Raw genomic sequence first — 18,321 nt, 5'->3', positions numbered from 1 at the left:
ACAAATTATCTGCCAGATGGTAAGGTCATTTCATGCTATTCAAATTATACTTGTCAATAGCTTAAGAGAGAGCAATTTCTGTGATATGCTCCACTTATACCAGACAGTTTCCAAAAGCTTAGGATAAGCTTACGTTCACCTTTTGAATGCGGATGTGCCATATATTTAAGCCCCTATTTCAAACTGCTTGTGTGCCTACACATTAGTCATTTCCCCCCAAGGATGGTTCCACCTAGTCACTATCGACAAAAACCTGTAGCATCCTTACGAAATGTATCAGGCAGGCATCACTTGCGGAACTGCTGGCAAAGCCGTCAATGCCAAGAAACAAGCTGTGGCAAGCCGGCAAATTACCAACAGGCCAACCAGTAATGAGGATTAGCAGTACTTAAATAATAAAAAGTCCCTCATTTCTTGTTTTCTCAGCATTTCACTAGACATAAAATGCCCAACAAAGCCAACAGTGACTTAATAAAGCTGTGAGTCTTAAAAAAAAGAGAGGCCATTTTACAGATCTAAAGCCTCTCGTAGCATATTAAATTAGGCAGAAAACTATTTCTGACAAGAGATAGACAAGCTTCTGGATGACCATCCTGGAACATGGTGCTGAGTTCTTACTGTGAGGAATGCCCAAGTACAGTAATTGACAGCAATTCTTGCTGAGTAATGAGGATATTGCAAGATACATGTATTTTGATGCAACACATTGTCACAGTAATTTATGTCAGCTAGCAATGAAATGTTGTGCAGACATACTTAAAAAAGCTAGTAGATTAAATTAGGATAAAAGGCAGGTGTCCTGGTGCAGCAACACAGTAGAATGCTATAGGAAAGAATACGAGCAAATTCAAGTATACCAAACAAATCCAAACAAAATTAACTACCCTAGCAAAATATAACAGTGGTTTTCAAAGGTTTTTTTTCTGGGCCACGCTGTCAGAATAAAATTTTTAAAGGTAAACTCTGATTTGTTATTGATAAGAAATACATTGGAAAGCAAAAAGAAACAACTTCTAGCAGTGCTTGATTTACAACTTAGAACAAAAATACTTTATAATATTATTACGGGACATCCAGAAAGTAGAAAACAATGCAGCTACGTAAGAATACGAATCATTCCCAAAATATCCATATTCTGCTGATAAAAAAATTATACTACACTACACTACACTGAAACAGTTAAATGCTTCTTTGATGGTCCTTGAATATTCCCACCACATTTGCCATCATCTCCTGCCGTACTCCTGCACACCACACCCTTTAAGAACCACTGTTCTAGAACTTTTTAGGTATGCCAAGGGTTAACCCTTAGATCTACGTGTGCAAAACTTGTGCTCTATCACTAAATTATAGGCTCTTAGTTCAGGCAATAAGTTTCTGCCCTTTAACTCTTATTTCTCCAGGTCTCTTTTTTACTTGGTTTTGCTCCCATCCACCAATACATATATAGATAGTAGCCATTAAACCTTTTATTTACGGTGGCAAAATTTCATATCATAACACCTACATAACAACAACACATCTTGGGTGTTGTTGATGGGTCGTTCCCCACCCCCACCCCCGTTTGTACTGCTGAAATGTTTTGGGCTCTATTGACACTCAGATGGTTTTGAGACAAATCATGCTTCCCCAAAGAGTGCTGAAAAGAGTTTGGCTCTACATCACTTACTTTGTACATGATAAGGATTACCGTAAATTTCGCTCCATAACACGCAGATTTTTCCTCCTAGAAAGTAAGGGGAAATGTCTGTGCGTGTTATGGAGCGAATGCCTACAGATGGCGGGGGAATCTGCTGCAGTTGTGAGCAGTTCGTGGCTCGCTTTGAAACAGCAAAGCGGGTGTAAGCGGCTCCTGTCAGCGAGCCGAGCTGGGGAGGAGGGAGAGAAGCAGAGCGGGCTTGGCTGCTTTAAAACAACCCCGTCCTCTATGTTCCTCTCTCCTCCCCACTGAGCTGCTAAGTAGCAGTAAAGCTTTTCAGCCAACCTAGCCGGGAGGAGGGAGAGAAGCAGAGCGGGGTTGGCTGCTTTAAAACAACCCCGTGCTCTCTGTCCCTGCCTGCAGTTTTTTGCTGTCCGATTTTGGATTAGCCACTGTAGGAGCTGTGTGTGTGTGTGTGTGTGTGCTTGAGCTATTGTTCTCCTCCTCCTGCTTCCCGTTCCTCTCCCTGCGTCCCTCCGACTTTAGAATTGACACTCTGTGTGTGAGAGGACTCCTTCTCCTCCTCCTGCTTCCCGTTCCTCTCCCTGCATCCCTCCGACTTTAGAATCGACACTCTGTGTGTCTGTGTGTGTGAGAGAGGGCTCCTCCTCCTCCTTCCCGTTCCTCTCCCTGCGCCCCTCCGACTTTAGAATTGACACTCTGTGTGTCTCTCTGTGTGTGAGGGCTCCTTCTCCTCCTCCTGCTTCCCGTTCCTCTCCCTGCGCCCCTCCGACTTTAGAATTGACACTCTGTGTGTCTGTGTGTGTGAGAGGGCTCCTTCTCCTCCTTCTGCTTCCTGTTCACTCTCCCTGCGCCCCTCCAACTTTAGAATCGACACTCTGTGTGTCTCTCTGTGTGTGAGGGCTCCTTCTCCTCCTCCTGCTTCCCGTTCCTCTCCCTGCGCCCCTCCGACTTTAGAATTGACACTCTGTGTGTCTCTCTGTGTGTGAGGGCTCCTTCTCCTCCTCCTGCTTCCCGTTCACTCTCCCTGCGCCCCTCTGACTTTAGAATCGACACTCTGTGTGTCTCTCTCCTTCTCCTCCTCTCTTGCTTCCCGTTCACTCCCCCAGCGCCCCTGCGACTTCCAGCGCCCTGCAACTTTAGGGCCAGTTCTCTGCGTGTGTGTGTGTTTTGACCTCACTGCGCTTGTTGGGGGAGAGTGTTGGTCGCAATTTTTCTTGATTTGTCTCAGAGTGGTTACTATCATGGTTTCCTTGCCGGGGAGGAGGGAGAGACGCAGAGCCTGCTTGTTCTAAAGGAGCAAAGCCGGAGAGGAGCCTCTCCTGCATTATTAGCAGCATCCTTCTCCACACACCCCACATGTGCTCCTTGTCCCTTGAGTTCTTTTCCTTCCCTCCCCACTTAAAACATGGTTACAAAGCACGGATCCACATGGATCCTCAGGATTTTTGCACTAGGTCACCCCAAATTCACCATCAGATCACATAGCATATCCATGGCTACAGCCTGCACCAAAAAACACACGCACCCACTGTTTCATGGGGCCGCAATGGCGCAAAAACGTGGTTACAAAGCATGGATCCACATGGATCCTCAGGATTTTTGCATTGGGCTACCCCAAACTCACCGTCAGATCACATGTCTGTGGCCACAGCATGAACCACAAAAATCATACATCCACTGTTTCGTTTAGAATATTGTTTTCTTGTTTTCCTCCTCTAAAAACTACGTGCGTGTTATGGTCAGGTGCGTGTTATAGAGCGAAAAATACGGTATATGTTCATGATTACATATGTCGGCAGCAAGAGATCTATTGGGTCTTTCACTTTTCTTGTGATTGCTGTTTAGTGCTTGTCTCTCATAAGTGACAAAGTACATCACCATAGCACTACAACTTTAAATGTTGGGAGAGTCAACACCCTTCATTTTCCTAGAGTCTGCAAGTGGATTGTTAGCTCCTCTTGGAGCAAACCACACTCTTTTTTTCCAGTGCTACCAAGCAAAGTTTTTGCCACAAAATTACCATATCCACTTCACTGCTTCTTAGGTGAAATAAACTGCAATTATTATTTTTTTTTTTAAAAAGAGACGATAGTCCTGAAAGTGCCTTCTTTCCGAAGCACCTCTGAAAGCTGAAAAAAATAAAACACAACAGTCTAACCTTAACACAGTGGATTTCTGTTAGGGCTGTCACTCGATTAAAGAAATATTAATTGATAAGTTAGATAAAAGACATACAGAGCAATTCTAATGGGGGCCAGGAATGAAAAGAGCAGTGAAGTCAGCACAGCAGCTGAATACTGTCAGTTCTACTGGCCAGTGTGCAGGATGCTTTTATTTTATTTTTCTAACAACTGTAGACGTATCAGTTCAACAGTGAAACATGAGGTTCTGGGTGCTCTTTCTTTGGAGGTTTTTAAAGCAGTGGATGGATGGCCATGATTTAGCTGAGATTCTTGCATTGTGTAGGGGGTTGGATTGGATGATCCCCGGGGTCCCTTCCAACTCTACAATTCTATTATTCTATGATCCAGGTTCAAATTCCTTTGCAGTTGCCAGAGTAAAAAGGAGGCAGATCTAATCATATCTTTTAAAAATTTCTCTCAGACTTACTAATTTTGCTTTCACCAAATTAAGCTCATACAGTTTAATGCAGTGTTGGCCAAACTTGGCCCTCCAGCTGTTTCGGTACTACAACACCCATCATCCCTAGCTTACAGGACCAGGGGTCAGGGATGATGGGAGTTGTAGTCCCCAAACATCGGGAGAGCCAAGTTTGGCCATCCCTGGTTTAATGTAACCTTGGCTATGGGAGAGCGATAATGCTGCACAACCTTGTGAAGTATCACCACAGTATATATAGCTCAGTCGGTAGAGAATGACAGTCTTAATCTGAGGGTCATGGGTCCTTGCAGGGGTTGGACTGGATGACCCTCGTGGTCCCTCAGAACACTACAATTCTGCGATTCTATGAGTCACATCCCATGTCCACTCTCACACTGACAGTAATCACTTTTAGCTCAAAGCAGGCTTTGAAAGCCATGTTCTAACCTTGGTTTCAAAGCTTGCTTTAAGGACAAGAATAGTTACTGTTACCACTGCAATGCATCATGGGTAAAAAAGAAAGCATTTGAGCAAAAAAAGATGCATATGTAGGGACATACTCCTTGCAACACACTTCCACTCTCCTAACCATGATAAGGAGAATTTTGGCTTGCATTTCTTCTCATAGAAAAAGGCATTCCCAGCTCTTTGTCGCTGCAACCACCTGCAACTCCAGAAAGCCATTCTTGAGTGGCAGGGACCCTGCGTAATGCTGTTCAATGTAGTTCAATAGATTTCAACCAATGGGGAGAAATCAAAGGGCCCATCTCTTGCATCTACAGAGGTGGCTTCCACTTGCACTATTGGTCTGTTGGATTCAAACCAGCAGCCTGCACCTAAGCCATAACATTCACCTTTGCTTCAAATTACTGCTATATTTTAAGTCTCTTTCTCTGTTTTTCCTTAAACAAAAATTTGAACACCCGTAGAAGTCTATCATGTCATAGAATTAAATTCAGTGGGGGTTTTTTCATGTTATATTTATTACACAGCAGATGGTGGATCAGCGTCTCCTGCATGGGGGACATCACTATCTAGGCAAAAGTGTAAAATACATCATGCATTCAGAAGGGTAGGATAATCCAATAATTGTATGACCTGCAGTGATATCATGGCAACAATGTTCCACACTTATGGAATTTATTTCCCTAGCGGCAAGGAGGAGGCTACTAGAACCATTTATGTTTTAATCCCTCCTTTGTTGACACCTGAAGCCAACCCTTTTTTTCCCAAGCAACAAGGTAACCGTGAACTATAAAAACAAGTCCTTGCAAAATTAGGCTGATATGTCAATCATAGAAGAACTGGTTGCTCTGCATAATTCTATCAAAACAAGCCTTCAGCACCTCCATGGAACTGCAGCCCAAAAATTTAATAACTGAAACAGGAGCAAGGTCACTTACATAAAACCAGAGTCTGTTGCAGTTGAACAGGAGTTGGTGCTTAACAAGATGTATCAATGGTCTGTCAAACCCCCTACTGCCAACCACGGTTTCTGTGCTGATAGTAGCCCTCCAGGCAGATGAGACTTTCCACCAGGCTGCCTGAGATCATTTACGGTAACTGAGAATTTCATAGTTTGATTCTGGCTGTGTAACCACCACACAAATTCTGCCTCCTTCTGCTTATAGTTGGTATGGAGAATAGTAAATGGCTGAAAACACACTACAGGCGCATGTGTCTCATAGGCAAGGTTATTATGTGTCAATCTTGCTTACTGGCTGGAAGGAAAAGACATAACAGCAAAAAGACCCTTTTGGGGAAGTGGAGGAATACAAGAAAAAGTGGGTGGAATAGTAGGAACAAGAAGTTCAAGTAAATTGAAAGAACTGGGAGGAAAAGAGGAACCCAGCAATAAATCTGAACATTTGATATTTCTACTTTTGGGGAATTGAATTGAGACTCACTGTTCTCTGGATGAGGGCCAGAGCATTTTCATAACGAATCTGTACCCATAAATAAGATTCAGGCACTGGGTGGGATCTAAAGTTAGTTGCAAACAGTTCCCATTGAAATCAATAGGACTTAAGTTAGCCATACCTAATCATGAGTACCGTATTTTTTGCTCCATAACACTCAATTTTTCCTCCTAGAAAGTAAGGGGAAATGTCAGTTCGTGTTATGGAGCAAATGCCTACGGATGGCGGGGGAATCTGCTGCAGTCGTGAGCAGAGGATCCATGGTTCCTCTTCCTTCCCTCCTCCGTGGCTCGCTTTGCTCGCTTTGAAACAGCAAAGCGGGAGAAGAGCCACTGAGTGGGGAGAAGAGAGGGACAGAGAGCCTGGTTACAAAGCATGAATCCACATGGATCTTCAGGATTTTTGCACTGGGTTACCCCAAATTCACCATCAGATCACATAGCATGTCCATGGCTACAGCTTGCACCAAAAAAATCATGCACCCACTGTTGCCTGGGGCCACAGTGGTGCAAAAACGTGGTTACAAAGCATGGATCCACATGGATCCTCAGGATTTTTTCATTGGGCTACCCCAAACTCACCGTCAGATCACATGTCTGTGGCCACAGCATGAACCACAAAAATCATACATCCACTGTTTCGTTTAGAATATTTTTTTTCTTGTTTTCCTCCTCTAAAAACTATGTGCGTGTTATGGTCGGGTGCATGTTATAGAGAGAAAAATACGGTATTTATTTCCATGGGAGCTCAGTGCAACGTAGTCTGGTATCTCCCCTCCCCCCCCCCATTGCTCATGCTAACTTTCTTGCATTTCTCACTCAGTAGCATTAGAGTTCCAGTCGCTTTCACCACAACAAAACAATATTTAGGGAGATTTTTGTTAAAGCAAGCAAGCAAGCAAACAAACAAACAAACCTATTTCAAACTAGGGAAGTGATTAATTTGTCACATCAGTATTTGGATGAGATGCATTTCAACTGGAGCATAGAGAAATTGTGTGTAACTAATTTAACTGGAGGTGCCAGAACAGTGAGGGGTGGCTCTGTCTAACATATGATCTACCTCTATGAAGGGAAATAAAACACCTAACTGTGTTTTATTTGAAAACACAAACAACATTGAAAGAACGCTCCCTCCCCCCCGCCACAAGCATTACTCCTACTGTATTTAAGCCCCATCGGGTACAGCAGGTCTTTTTAGTACAGAGCCTAGGGTATTATTATTTTTTGTGCTGTACCCAAATAATGAAAGCAAAAGTACTTGCAGAAGAGGAGTTCAGTGCCAAAGAAAAAATAAAATATGATCTTTGCTGGTTTCCACATCACATTCATACAGTGAGCCACCAGACACCACCTTTCTGTCAGAATAGTGTTTTTGCAGAGGATTTGTACTGGAATACCCATGTAACTAGCTACATTAGTTCCCAGTTCACATATAAATATTAATTCTTATATTATACAATTTGAACTTCTCAGAATCTAGAATAAATCAGCCTTGCAGCAACCAGTAGGTAGATTTAAGATCAAATAAATATAATAATTCAAAAGATAACACATGGTGACTACACGGCAACTATCAACATTTTAATTTATCACCTCAGATACCGTTTTCAAAAAACAACTGTTTCTCACAGAATTCTACTAGAATTGCAGTTTGTAGCTGCTTGGTCTCTCTCTTCTTTTTAAGATATTCACTTAAAATCAAGGAACAAATAAACAGGCAAAATATTTCAAGAAAGTAATAGTCCAATTGTGTGCCAAACTTTTGGGATGTGTTTTGGCTTCAGCAGTATTATGTACATTCAGTAACTTCCTCATAAATTAACTACATTTTTAATTAATGTAGTAATATGTGTTTCATGTAGCTCTCTGTGATGAAATATTTTTAATTTTTCTCTGCCTTTTAGCACAGGGCAAGCTTCAGCTTGACAAAGCTTCAGATCCAGTATCCAATAAGTTTATCAAGGTTATTCAGTTTCAATATGATTTAATGTACCTGATGGTTTTATGAAAAGCAAGAATTGCGCCAACTCACTTACTGGGCTCAAATGTTGTTGATATGCTGATATTTAATATTTCAGTTTTCATTTTACTTTTAAAGTTCATTTTAAAATAAACTTATTATGAACTAAAACACTGCAGTGGTATGACAGGCTGCAATCCTATGCAACTTTCAGAATACAGTGGAATTTACTTGAGAATAAACATTTCTAGAAATGTGCTCTAAGAATATGTTTGTAGACAGATACATGAGTAGAGGATCAGACAGTGTTAGAAATGTGCCAGGTGCATTTTGCAGTTGGTGCAGGTCCAACTGTGACCACAATCTCTGGATGCCAGGCTGGTGACTGGGGAAAGCAAAATGTCCCTTAGAGAAGGATCTGTAATATTTTTCTTGAAGCTTGCATTTGTTTTATTCCGGATTATTTTATTTGATGATTTAGTGTGTTGTAAACAACTTTGAGATTTGTTATTTAAAATATAAAGTGGTATAGAAATGATGATAATGATAATAAATCCAATTGAAAAGAAATGGCGCCTAGACATTCCACTGTGGCAACCACAACCTAGGTTTAAGGTGCCATTTGGAGATTAGCTTTTATATGTGAGTTTCTAACACTGGGATCAGGGTAACAGGATCTCATGATTTTTGTAAACATGAAGGGCAGCTGATGAGGCAAATACACCTTTGTGTGTTCCACTTTACTTATGTGCACTGTGATACCTGATTTGGATAAAGATCCTTTGTATATATAGAAAAAAGGTGCGTGTGTGTGTGTGCGCACACACACGCAATGGTCACACCTAATCAAAGACTTCATGCTCCACCCCCCAATATGGGAATGTTTTCCACGTAAAAATTAACCTGTCTGACATAGCCCTTGTTTTGGGCCTGCATGAAGATGTTTAGGTCAATGAGGCAAACCTATGGATACAAGCAGAGAATGCCAAATACAATGAGATCAATAGATTTGTGTACAGTGGTACCTCGGGTTAAGTACTTAATTCGTTACGGAGGTCTGTTTTTAACCTGAAACTGTTCTTAACCTGAAGCACCACTTTAGCTAATGGGGCCTGCTGCTGCCGCCATGCCGCCAGAGCACGATTTCTGTTCTCATCCTGAAGCAAAGTTCTTAACCCGAGGTACTATTTCTGGGTTAGCGGAGTCTGTAACCTGAAGCGTATGTAACCTGAAGCGTATGTAACCCGAGGTACCACTGTACAATAGTTAAGTGATAATGTTGGAACCTTAGCATGTTTAGCTTTCTTTGGATAGCAATGGGAATCAAGATGATATGCTTCCTGTCCACCCACTGAAATCTTCAGAATTATTATACTGTGAATACTAATTATAAATAGCTCCTTCCTGTCTTATTACCCCAAGCAGAGGCATCTGAGGTTTGTTTTATGAGCTAATAATAATAATCTTCTGACATTAGATAAGAAGCTACTTTTCTCTATCAGTTGATTCAGCTTGTTGATGGCTCTGTGCTTGTCACCCAAATACAAGCCACTGCAAGCCCAGAGAATGGAGTGTATTATCTCTGGAAATCTTTAACTAGCGGAGAAGTAACAATTACGTGCTAACCACAATTAGTCACTTCTAAAGTTGGGCATGAAACCTAAGTCAGTTGTCAAGTGGAATATAGCATGGTTGTTAGCACCACTTTCACTAGTCCAGCAATTATGAGGAGCACATTGATTTTGGGTGTGACTTGTGCCACTGATCTCAGTATGGCCATTCAAGCCACAAGCGCTACATTATAATTAGGTGTTGATAGAATCAGACTAATTTGACTAAAGTTCCAGGACAAAGCAGCCAGAGAGAAACACCTCCCAAAACGTTATTTGCACATGCTGAAGCCATTTATCCCAAAAGTGAAAAGACTATCTGGAGTGAAAAGCATTACTAACAAGATACTGTTCACAATGGGTCTCAAAAGGTCAACAAGAGTTGCAGCTGCCCAGGAGACCTGCAATAAAGACAGTGTGGAGAGGGACTGCAAAAGGCTAGGAACTGCATTATTGATGCACAGTATGGGCTTCGATTTATAAAGAGTTAAGTCCACAGTTTAAAATGAAAGCCGAGCTTAAGGGCCAAGTTTTTGTCCAGGAGCTTTTTTAAAGGGTTATTCAAAATACCAATGTAGGGAATGAACCTTCAAATAAAAATTTTCAACTTGTAAGCATATCATCAAAATCACTGAATCATTTAAAAGCATAGAACTTTAACACAATAAATGCTTGCTAGCATATAGAACACACACACACAGGCATATTATACTTGGCTATTTAAACAGCACACAAACTGCCTTGCTGAATCACACCAAAGACAATTTCCCCCCTAACACTAACCGGCCAGATGTCCCCAGGAAACTCATAAACATGGCGCGAAGGAGATAATCATCTCCTGACATTTGTCCCCTGCACCTGGTAATCACATCTGTCATTTCTGAGAACGCTTCTACCATTTCTTACTAACTCCTAACCTTGGATCAGAGTGCAGACTTTACTGAAAATACATTCAAAGCCAATTTCGTGTAACCATTGCAATTCAAACATGTAATTCAAACCGATCTGTTGGTAACAAGCCTCAGAAGCAAATACAACTGATGGAGCAGGTCTTGCCCATGAAATCTTATGCAAAAATACATGTACTGTATTAAAACACAATCCAGCATGGATTAGTAAAAGGTAAAGGTACCCCTGCCCATACGGGCCAGTCTTGACAGACTCTGGGGTTGTGCGCCCATCTCACTTAAGAGGCCAGGGGCCAGCGCTGTCCGGAGACACTTCCGGGTCACGTGGCCAGCGTGACATCGCTGCTCTGGCGAGCCAGAGCCGCACACGGAAACGCCGTTTACCTTCCCGCTGGTAAGCGGTCCCTATTTATCTACTTGCACCCGGAGGTGCTTTCGAACTGCTAGGTTGGCAGGCGCTGGGACCGAGCAGCGGGAGCGCACCCCGCCGCAGGGATTCGAACCGCCGACCTTTCGATCGGCAAGTCCTAGGCGCTGAGGCTTTAACCCACAGCGCCACCTGCATCCCCCTACCAGCATGGATTAAGCACTTTTAAATCCCATTTATTTCAACAGAAGTGTGTTAGCTGAACATGGAAAAAAAGAGATATCAAAATGTGCTTAAACCTGGCACAAGTATGGTTAACTTTTTAAGTGCCATTGCACTTTATTTTCCTGCAACAGGCGATCAAGACTACTCTTTTTAAAAAATGTCCTTCAAGATCCAATATTGCCTCAGAATATTTCTAGAGGCCCATTTAATTCTGAATGTGAACAATCTTCTTCTTTTCTCTGCTTCAGATGTAGGGTTGCATTGTTCCCACAGCAGCACCAGTATAATCCTCACTAATATAGCAAATGCATTTAGATTCACTTTGGCTAAGCAGAATCTGCCGTGTTAATCATCAAACAGGATGCTATGGAATTTGGCCTTGAAGTATTATCCTCTTACTAATGTGTTTGGAAAGAATGGCAACAGATGTACAAAAGGAATTGATTCTGGCGAGTCTTCTGTTTTGCTTTCGTATTTTGACAACTAACAATAAGTATGACCATTAATATTTACAAATTTGTCTACTAAAATGCTAAGAATGCAAAAGAAATTCATACATTTTTCATAGCTTTGTGTAATACCCCACTGTGATTTTACAATGTAAGAGGCATTTTTTATGCAATATTAAGACACATTAATCTTAAAACACATTAATCTTCATATATATATATATAATATCCAAACACAGGCAGACATCTCTTGTTAGAGAAGTCAGTGAAGCTTCCTCTTACTACTAATTTAACTGTTCTTTTGACTACAGCCTTGAACATATATCAAAAACTGTAACTAGGTTTAAATTAATTACCAGTATTATGCTCAACATTCAAATAGCTTAATCCTACCCAGCAGCAAGAATGCAGACACATTTAAGTTTTCTTCCTAAACAGAAATGTTTCTGTGGATCAAAATAAGATTGGTTAAATTCCACTACAAAGTAATGTCAGGGCAAAGCACACAGCTTTTCAAGTTTCCATGGCTGCTCTCCAAAAATTTACCCTCCCCCCTCAAAAGGAGTCTCAGGGTATCAAAGAGGCACAAGCAGGCACAAAGTCCACACTTGCCTATGCCAACATATTTGGCCACTAAACAACTTTCAGCCACCATTTGTAGCTACTATCTGTAGTCACCAAAATTAAAAACAAACAATGTGCTTTCTTACCTGAAACCGACACTTTCATTATGGCTTCCAAGGGTCTGTTGTTGTCCAAGTCGCGGCTAAGCTTAAGTTCTCCAGTAGCAGAGTCCAAAAGCAGCAGATTTAACTCATTGCCCTGGACAAAGGTGTAATCAAGTTGGTCCGATATATCAGGATCATGAGCAGGGATCTTGCCAATCACCCCAGAAGGGAAGCTATTAGACTTATTGGTGACATAGTTGTTGAAAAGGATCTGGAAGTCTTGCAGCACAGGAGGGTTGTCATTCTGATCTTGAAGGCGTATGTGTACGGTGGCTCGGCTCACAAGTGGGGCTGAGGTAGCTTGTACCACAATTACATACTCTGTCTGGCTCTCATAATCTAGATCCATCAGGGCTGTGAGATCACCATTAAGAAGGTCAAGCTGGAAGACCTCAGGGATGTTCCCTTCCACGATCTGATACATGATTTGTGCATTAGTTCCCTCATCAGGGTCTACAGCACTGATCCGGGCTACAATGGAACCCACGGGGCTATTCTCCTCCACAAAAATGTCAAATTCATCTTGCTGAAATACAGGTGGATTATCGTTGATATCCAGCACAGTAACCTGAATATCCACAGAGGCTTTGAGGGGTGGGCTGCCCCTATCCACAGCAAAAGCCCTCAGGCTGTAGACAGCCACATTTTCGCGGTCTAGCTTGCGCAGTGTCCGTATCACCCCTGATGTGGCCTCAATGTAAAAATCACCATCACCATCATCACCACCCTGGAAGGTATAAAGGATGCGGCCATTAGGGCCAGAGTCACGGTCAGTGGCGGACACCTGCAAGACACTGGTAGAGAGGGGCACATCTTCGAAGACAGCACCCTGGTAGCGGTCACGAAGGAAACGGGGCGTATTGTCATTGGAATCCAAAATGAGGATCTCCACATAGGTGGTGTCAGATTTCTGAGGGATTCCGTTGTCCTGAGCTGTGATGGCCAGTGTATAAGATGCTTGATCCTCATAGTCTAGCTCCATCAAAGTTGTGATTGTGCCCGTGTCAGGGTCAATGCGAAATTGAGGGATGTTATCCTCCAGGATGTAAGTGATCCTAGCATTCTCCCCAGTATCCTCATCAGTGGCACTGATAGTTACAATGGGTGTGCCAATGGGCTTGTCTTCACTGACACTCACAGTGTAGTGGGAACTTTGGAAAACTGGTCGGTGTGTGTTGGCATCTGTGACATTGATAAAGACTTGGACAGTGTCAAATAGAGTTCCGTCGGAAGCAGTGACAGTCAGCACATACTGCCTCTCTTGCTTGTAATCCAGCGGCAAGGCCAGAGTGATCAGCCCACCTGCACTCTGGCTAGTGATAGCAAAGCGGTTCCTTGTGTTGCCACTAGTGATCTGGTAGGTCACCACACTGTTGACATCCTTGTCCACCGCCGTCAGTGTCAAGACACTGCTGCCTACCGTTGCGTCCTCATTAAGCCTGAGCTGGTAAACTTTTTCAGTGAAAGTAGGGCTGTTATCGTTGACATCGAGGACGGTGATGGACACACTGGCTGAGGAAGTCATGACAGGGACGCCATTGTCCCTGGCCTCCACCCCAAAGTGGTAGTTCTCGACAGTCTCCCGGTCAAGCTCAGCTGACACTGTAATCCACCCGGTGCTATTGTTGATCTGGAATGGGAAGCCCATGTCCCCACCTGGAGACACCGGTGCAGAAGGGTGAGGCAGCTCAATGAGTTTGTATTCCAAGCGGGCATTATCCCCAGAGTCAGCATCTACTGCCTGAATGTGTAACACTGAGTAACCCAGAGGGACGTTCTCTAGAACAGTGGCTTGAAAAGGGGTGCTTACAAAAATGGGGGCATTATCATTGACGTCCAGAACTTGAATGGACACCATCCCACTAGAATTTATCTGTGGAGGCCGCCCCGCATCCTGGGCCTTGATCCTCAGTGTGTATTCTCGAATAGTCTCGTAGTCCAGGGGGTTGATCAAGTCAATGGAACCGGAAAAAGAATGGATGTAAAACTGTCCCTTGAGGTTCCCGCTCACGATGCTGTAGTGCACCTGGGCGTTGTTGCCGCGGTCTCGGTCTGTAGCTTGCACCTGCAGCACTTGGCTATTTACCGGGGCATCCTCTGGGATCTGCACCAAGTAGCGTTTCTCGCTAAACTGCGGCGAGTTGTCGTTCTCATCCTCGACTGTGATATGCACCGTGACTGTGGCGCTCCGAGGACCGGGTTCTTTACCTTGGTCGTTGGCTTCAACCACAAGATGATATTCAGAGACCTCCTCTCGGTCCACAGGGGCACAGGTCCTCACAACACCAGAGTGAGGGTCAATCTCAAAGACTCCCTCCCCAGCACCCGGTTCCAGGATACGATAGAGCAGATTAGCGTTGTCCGGGGCATCCTCGTCCGTTGCGCGAATTGTCAGCACCTCGTAACCCACCTCCAGGTTCTCCCGAATGTTCTCCCGGTACTCCGGCTGCTCGAACACTGGGCCGTGGTCGTTGGTGTCACTCACCGTCACTGTCAGGAAGGTGACGGCCGAGCGGTGCCGCGGCACGCCGTGGTCCGCCGCAATCACTTGAAGCACGTGGGTGTCCTTTGTCTCGCGGTCCAGGCTGCGGGTGGTGACCACCACGCCCGTGTTGGCGTCAATGGCGAAGTAGTCGTCGGAGCGCTTGTCGAAAAACGCCTCCATGGAGTACGTCAGGCGGCCCGCCTCGCCCTCATCTGGGTCGTGGGCTTCCAAGGTGATGACGGCCGTGCCCGCCGGCTGGTTCTCCGCAATGGACACTTGGTAGTTGGGCAGCTTGAACTGCGGAGGGTAGTTGGCGCTCCTCAGTGCCCGTTGTGGCGGCGATGGCGGACCCCGGGGCCAAGAACCCCGGCTGCCCTCCCTCCCCATTTGCCATTCCTGAGAAGCCGCCCGCCTCTTCCTACCCAACCTGCGCTGCCCTTCCGGCCCACCTGCCGCCCACTCCCTTCCCTCAAAATGGCGCCCACCAAATTCGACCAGGACCTCCCCGGGGCCCCTGGTCACGTGACAAAGGAGCCTCAGGCTTTTCTCGCCTTTCCCCTCAAGGCCTCTGAGGGGAGGCCCGTCGAGGCACCGGCAGCGAGGGAAACTCGTCAAGGCCCGCAGCGCCTCCAGGAGCGGCGTCTCTTCTTCCTCCGTCCCCTCTTGAGGCTCCGGGGCGGCGGGGCAGCGAGGCCGGCCGCGCAGCCTCCGCCTCAGCGCGGGGCCGGCGCCGGGGAGGGACAGGTGCGCGGGGGGTCCCGCCGCCCGTCGGCGACTGAGGCAGCCGGGCCCGTGCAGGTAGGCCGCCAGTCGCAGCGTGAGGGAAACGCCGCCGCCTGCGCGGGAAACCAAGCGCAGGCGCAGAGGCAGCGGGTTGGGCGCCCCGGCGTCGCCGCACCGCGCGGGCACCGCGGTCCTCCTCAGCAGCCCGCCGGGCGTCACCTCCACGGCTCCCCTCAGCGCGCGCGGCGTGCGGGCCTCGTCCAGCGCGTAGAGCCACCCGGGCCCCACGGACACGTCCAGCAGCGGGGCCCCGGCGGCTTCGTCGACGTGCAGCTCCCAAGCGGCGGCGGCGGCGGCGGCGGCGGGGCCCAGCAGCGCGAGCCACGGCAGCCAGGCGGCCACGGGCGAGCGGCGCGGCATCTCCAGGGCGGCCGCGGGGCGGCAAAATCCATCCACCCGGCCGCGCTGCTGCTCATCCGGCGGCCGCGGCGGCGTCCATGAGCGCCGGCCTTATGTGGCCCCTCAGGAGGGCAAACTTTCCTTTTTAATACCAAGTTCAAAATGGCTCCCCGTATCCCGCCGCCGGAGGCGAACCTTCCCCTCTCGCCTCAGCCCTTTCAGCAGCTGCCCCGAAGCATCGCTCCCTCAGGGGACAGGATTCCCCCACTGGCGGATCCCAAGCAGCCGGCCCCAGTCCGTCGATCCACTTCTCGCCCCTTTTCACGGAGCCATCGCGACGGGAAAAAAAAGCCTTTCGCAACCGTCCGGGGTTCAGTTTGGCTTCCCGGCACGTGCGTTCGCCGCCGGGCTGTGTGGATCTCTCCGCTTCCCCGCTGCCGATTCCTCCACCGGAGATCCCTATGGAGATCGGCCGCTGCAAAAGCCGCCCCCGAGGAAGCAGGCAGGCGTCGGTGCCCGAGGAGGAGTTTCCTGCCTTGGCGCGATCTCCTCCTCGCTCCTTTTCCCTCCTTCCCCCGCGGCAGATCCCCGGCGATGGGATCCGTCCGGGGTTCAATTTGGCTTCCCGGCACGTGCGCTCAGGGGAAAAGTTCGCCGCCCGGGCTCTGGATTTCCGCCTCTCCTGTTTGCAGCTGATTCCTCCCCACCCGGAGAGCTCTAGGGGGAGATGGGTCGCTGCAAAAGCCCCCCGAGAGCAGGAGGAGAGGCAGGCGATCGGACGGGCAGGCAGCCGTCGGTGCCCGAGGAGGCGTTTCCTGCCTTTGCGCTCAACGGAGCAGAGGCAACCTGCGCCGCCGAGGGAGAGGCGGGGAATCGGGGACGGAGGAGCTGCCGGCGAGAGGGAGGGAGAGGCGGTCCCGGGGCGGCTCGGGCCCCTTCTGCCTCGCCTGGTCGGCAGCGGCCCCTGTCGTCCGCAGGGCAGGAGTTTGCCGGGAAGGCGCATGGGCGGCGTATAGATAATAAACATTCATTTCCGATGCCCAGAGAGGATCAGGAGCGGTGCCGGATTTACGTGTAAGCTAAACAAGCTATAGCTTAGGGCCCCACACTTTTGGGGGCGCAAAAAAAAAAAGAAAGGAAAAAAACACCTGGATGTACATTTCCAAAATATAAGATAACAAATAAAATGAAACCTACACACAGCAACGCGACGCAGGTGGCGCTGTGGGTTAAAGCCTCAGCGCCTAGGACTTGCCGATCGAAAGGTCGGCGGTTCGAATCCCTGCGGCGGGGTGCGCTCCCGCTGCTCGGTCCCAGTGCCTGCCAACCTAGCAGCTCGAAAGCACCTCCGGGTGCAAGTAGATAAATAGGGACCGCTTACCAGTGGGAAGGTAAACGGCGTTTCCGTGTGCGGCTCTGGCTCTGGCTCTGGCCAGAGCAGTGATGTCACGCTGGCCACGTGACCCGGAAGTGTCTCCGGACAGCGCTGGCCCCTGGCCTCTTAAGTGAGATGGGCGCACAACCCCAGAGTCTGTCAAGACTGGCCCGTACGGGCAGGGGTACCTTTACCTTTTTAAACAAGCTATAGCTTAGGGCCCCACACTTTTGGGGGCGCAAAAAAAAAAAATGAAAGGAAAAAAACACCTGGATGTACATTTCCAAAATATAAGATAACAAATAAAATGAAACCTACACGCAGCAACGGTGTTTTGTGTTGTGTAGGCTCCTATTGGTTATGTGCAAATGGCTTTAGATGCCTATTAGGTCCATAAATTACCATATAGCATATATTCAACACAAAAAACAGTGACAATTTGTTGTTGACAAAGGACACCTGGGCATATAAAGGGCCCCATTACCTTCAGTAGTTAGGGCCTCATCAAACCTAAATCTGGCCCTGATCAGGAGTCCAACCCCACTGTGGTGCAAGAATATGCAGCTGTCCCATGGGGGGTAGGGGATTGAACCAGAGCAGTGCAAGAAAACTCTGCACTTTGATGTGCTTTCAAACTGCTAGGTGGGCAGGAGCTGGGACCGAACAACAGGAGCTCACCCCGTTGCGGGGAGTCAAACCACCGACCTTCTGATCGGCAAGCTCTAGGCTCTGTGGTTTAGACATTTCACTAATTCAGGTTTATACGTTTCAGTAATTCAGGTTTATACATTTCACTAATTTTGCAATCAAAGCTTGACTTCCTTGCCCCTCTTTCTGCTTCTCCTTAAATTTATTTTCAATGTCTTCTGCATATCTAGATTAACTTAATTTGGTCATTTATTCATCT

The 18,321-nt window shown here is 46.7% G+C and overlaps 1 protein-coding gene across 3 annotated transcripts in view; it reads right to left on the bottom strand.

Annotated features, from left to right (window-relative positions):
* The window catches only part of CELSR1 (cadherin EGF LAG seven-pass G-type receptor 1), a 156,456-nt gene extending 140,246 nt beyond the window's left edge, over positions 1-16,210 (bottom strand). For 2 of the 3 annotated variants that reach the window (XM_079993997.1, XM_079993998.1), the window contains exon 1: positions 12,415-16,210. In XM_079993997.1, the coding sequence (XP_079850123.1) occupies positions 12,415-16,060 (3,646 nt within the window). In that variant the 5' untranslated portion in view covers positions 16,061-16,210. The remainder of the gene's footprint in view (positions 1-12,414) is intronic. The other variant, XM_079993999.1, reaches the window with a different exon arrangement.
* Positions 16,211-18,321: the final 2,111 nt, after the last annotated feature.

This window comes from Podarcis cretensis (genome assembly GCF_951804945.1).
Source record: "Podarcis cretensis genome assembly, chromosome: 10".
Taxonomy (NCBI): Eukaryota; Metazoa; Chordata; class Lepidosauria; order Squamata; family Lacertidae; genus Podarcis; species Podarcis cretensis.
Note: the sequence above shows the minus strand (reverse complement) of the source record. Positions and strands in the feature narration are given on the sequence as shown.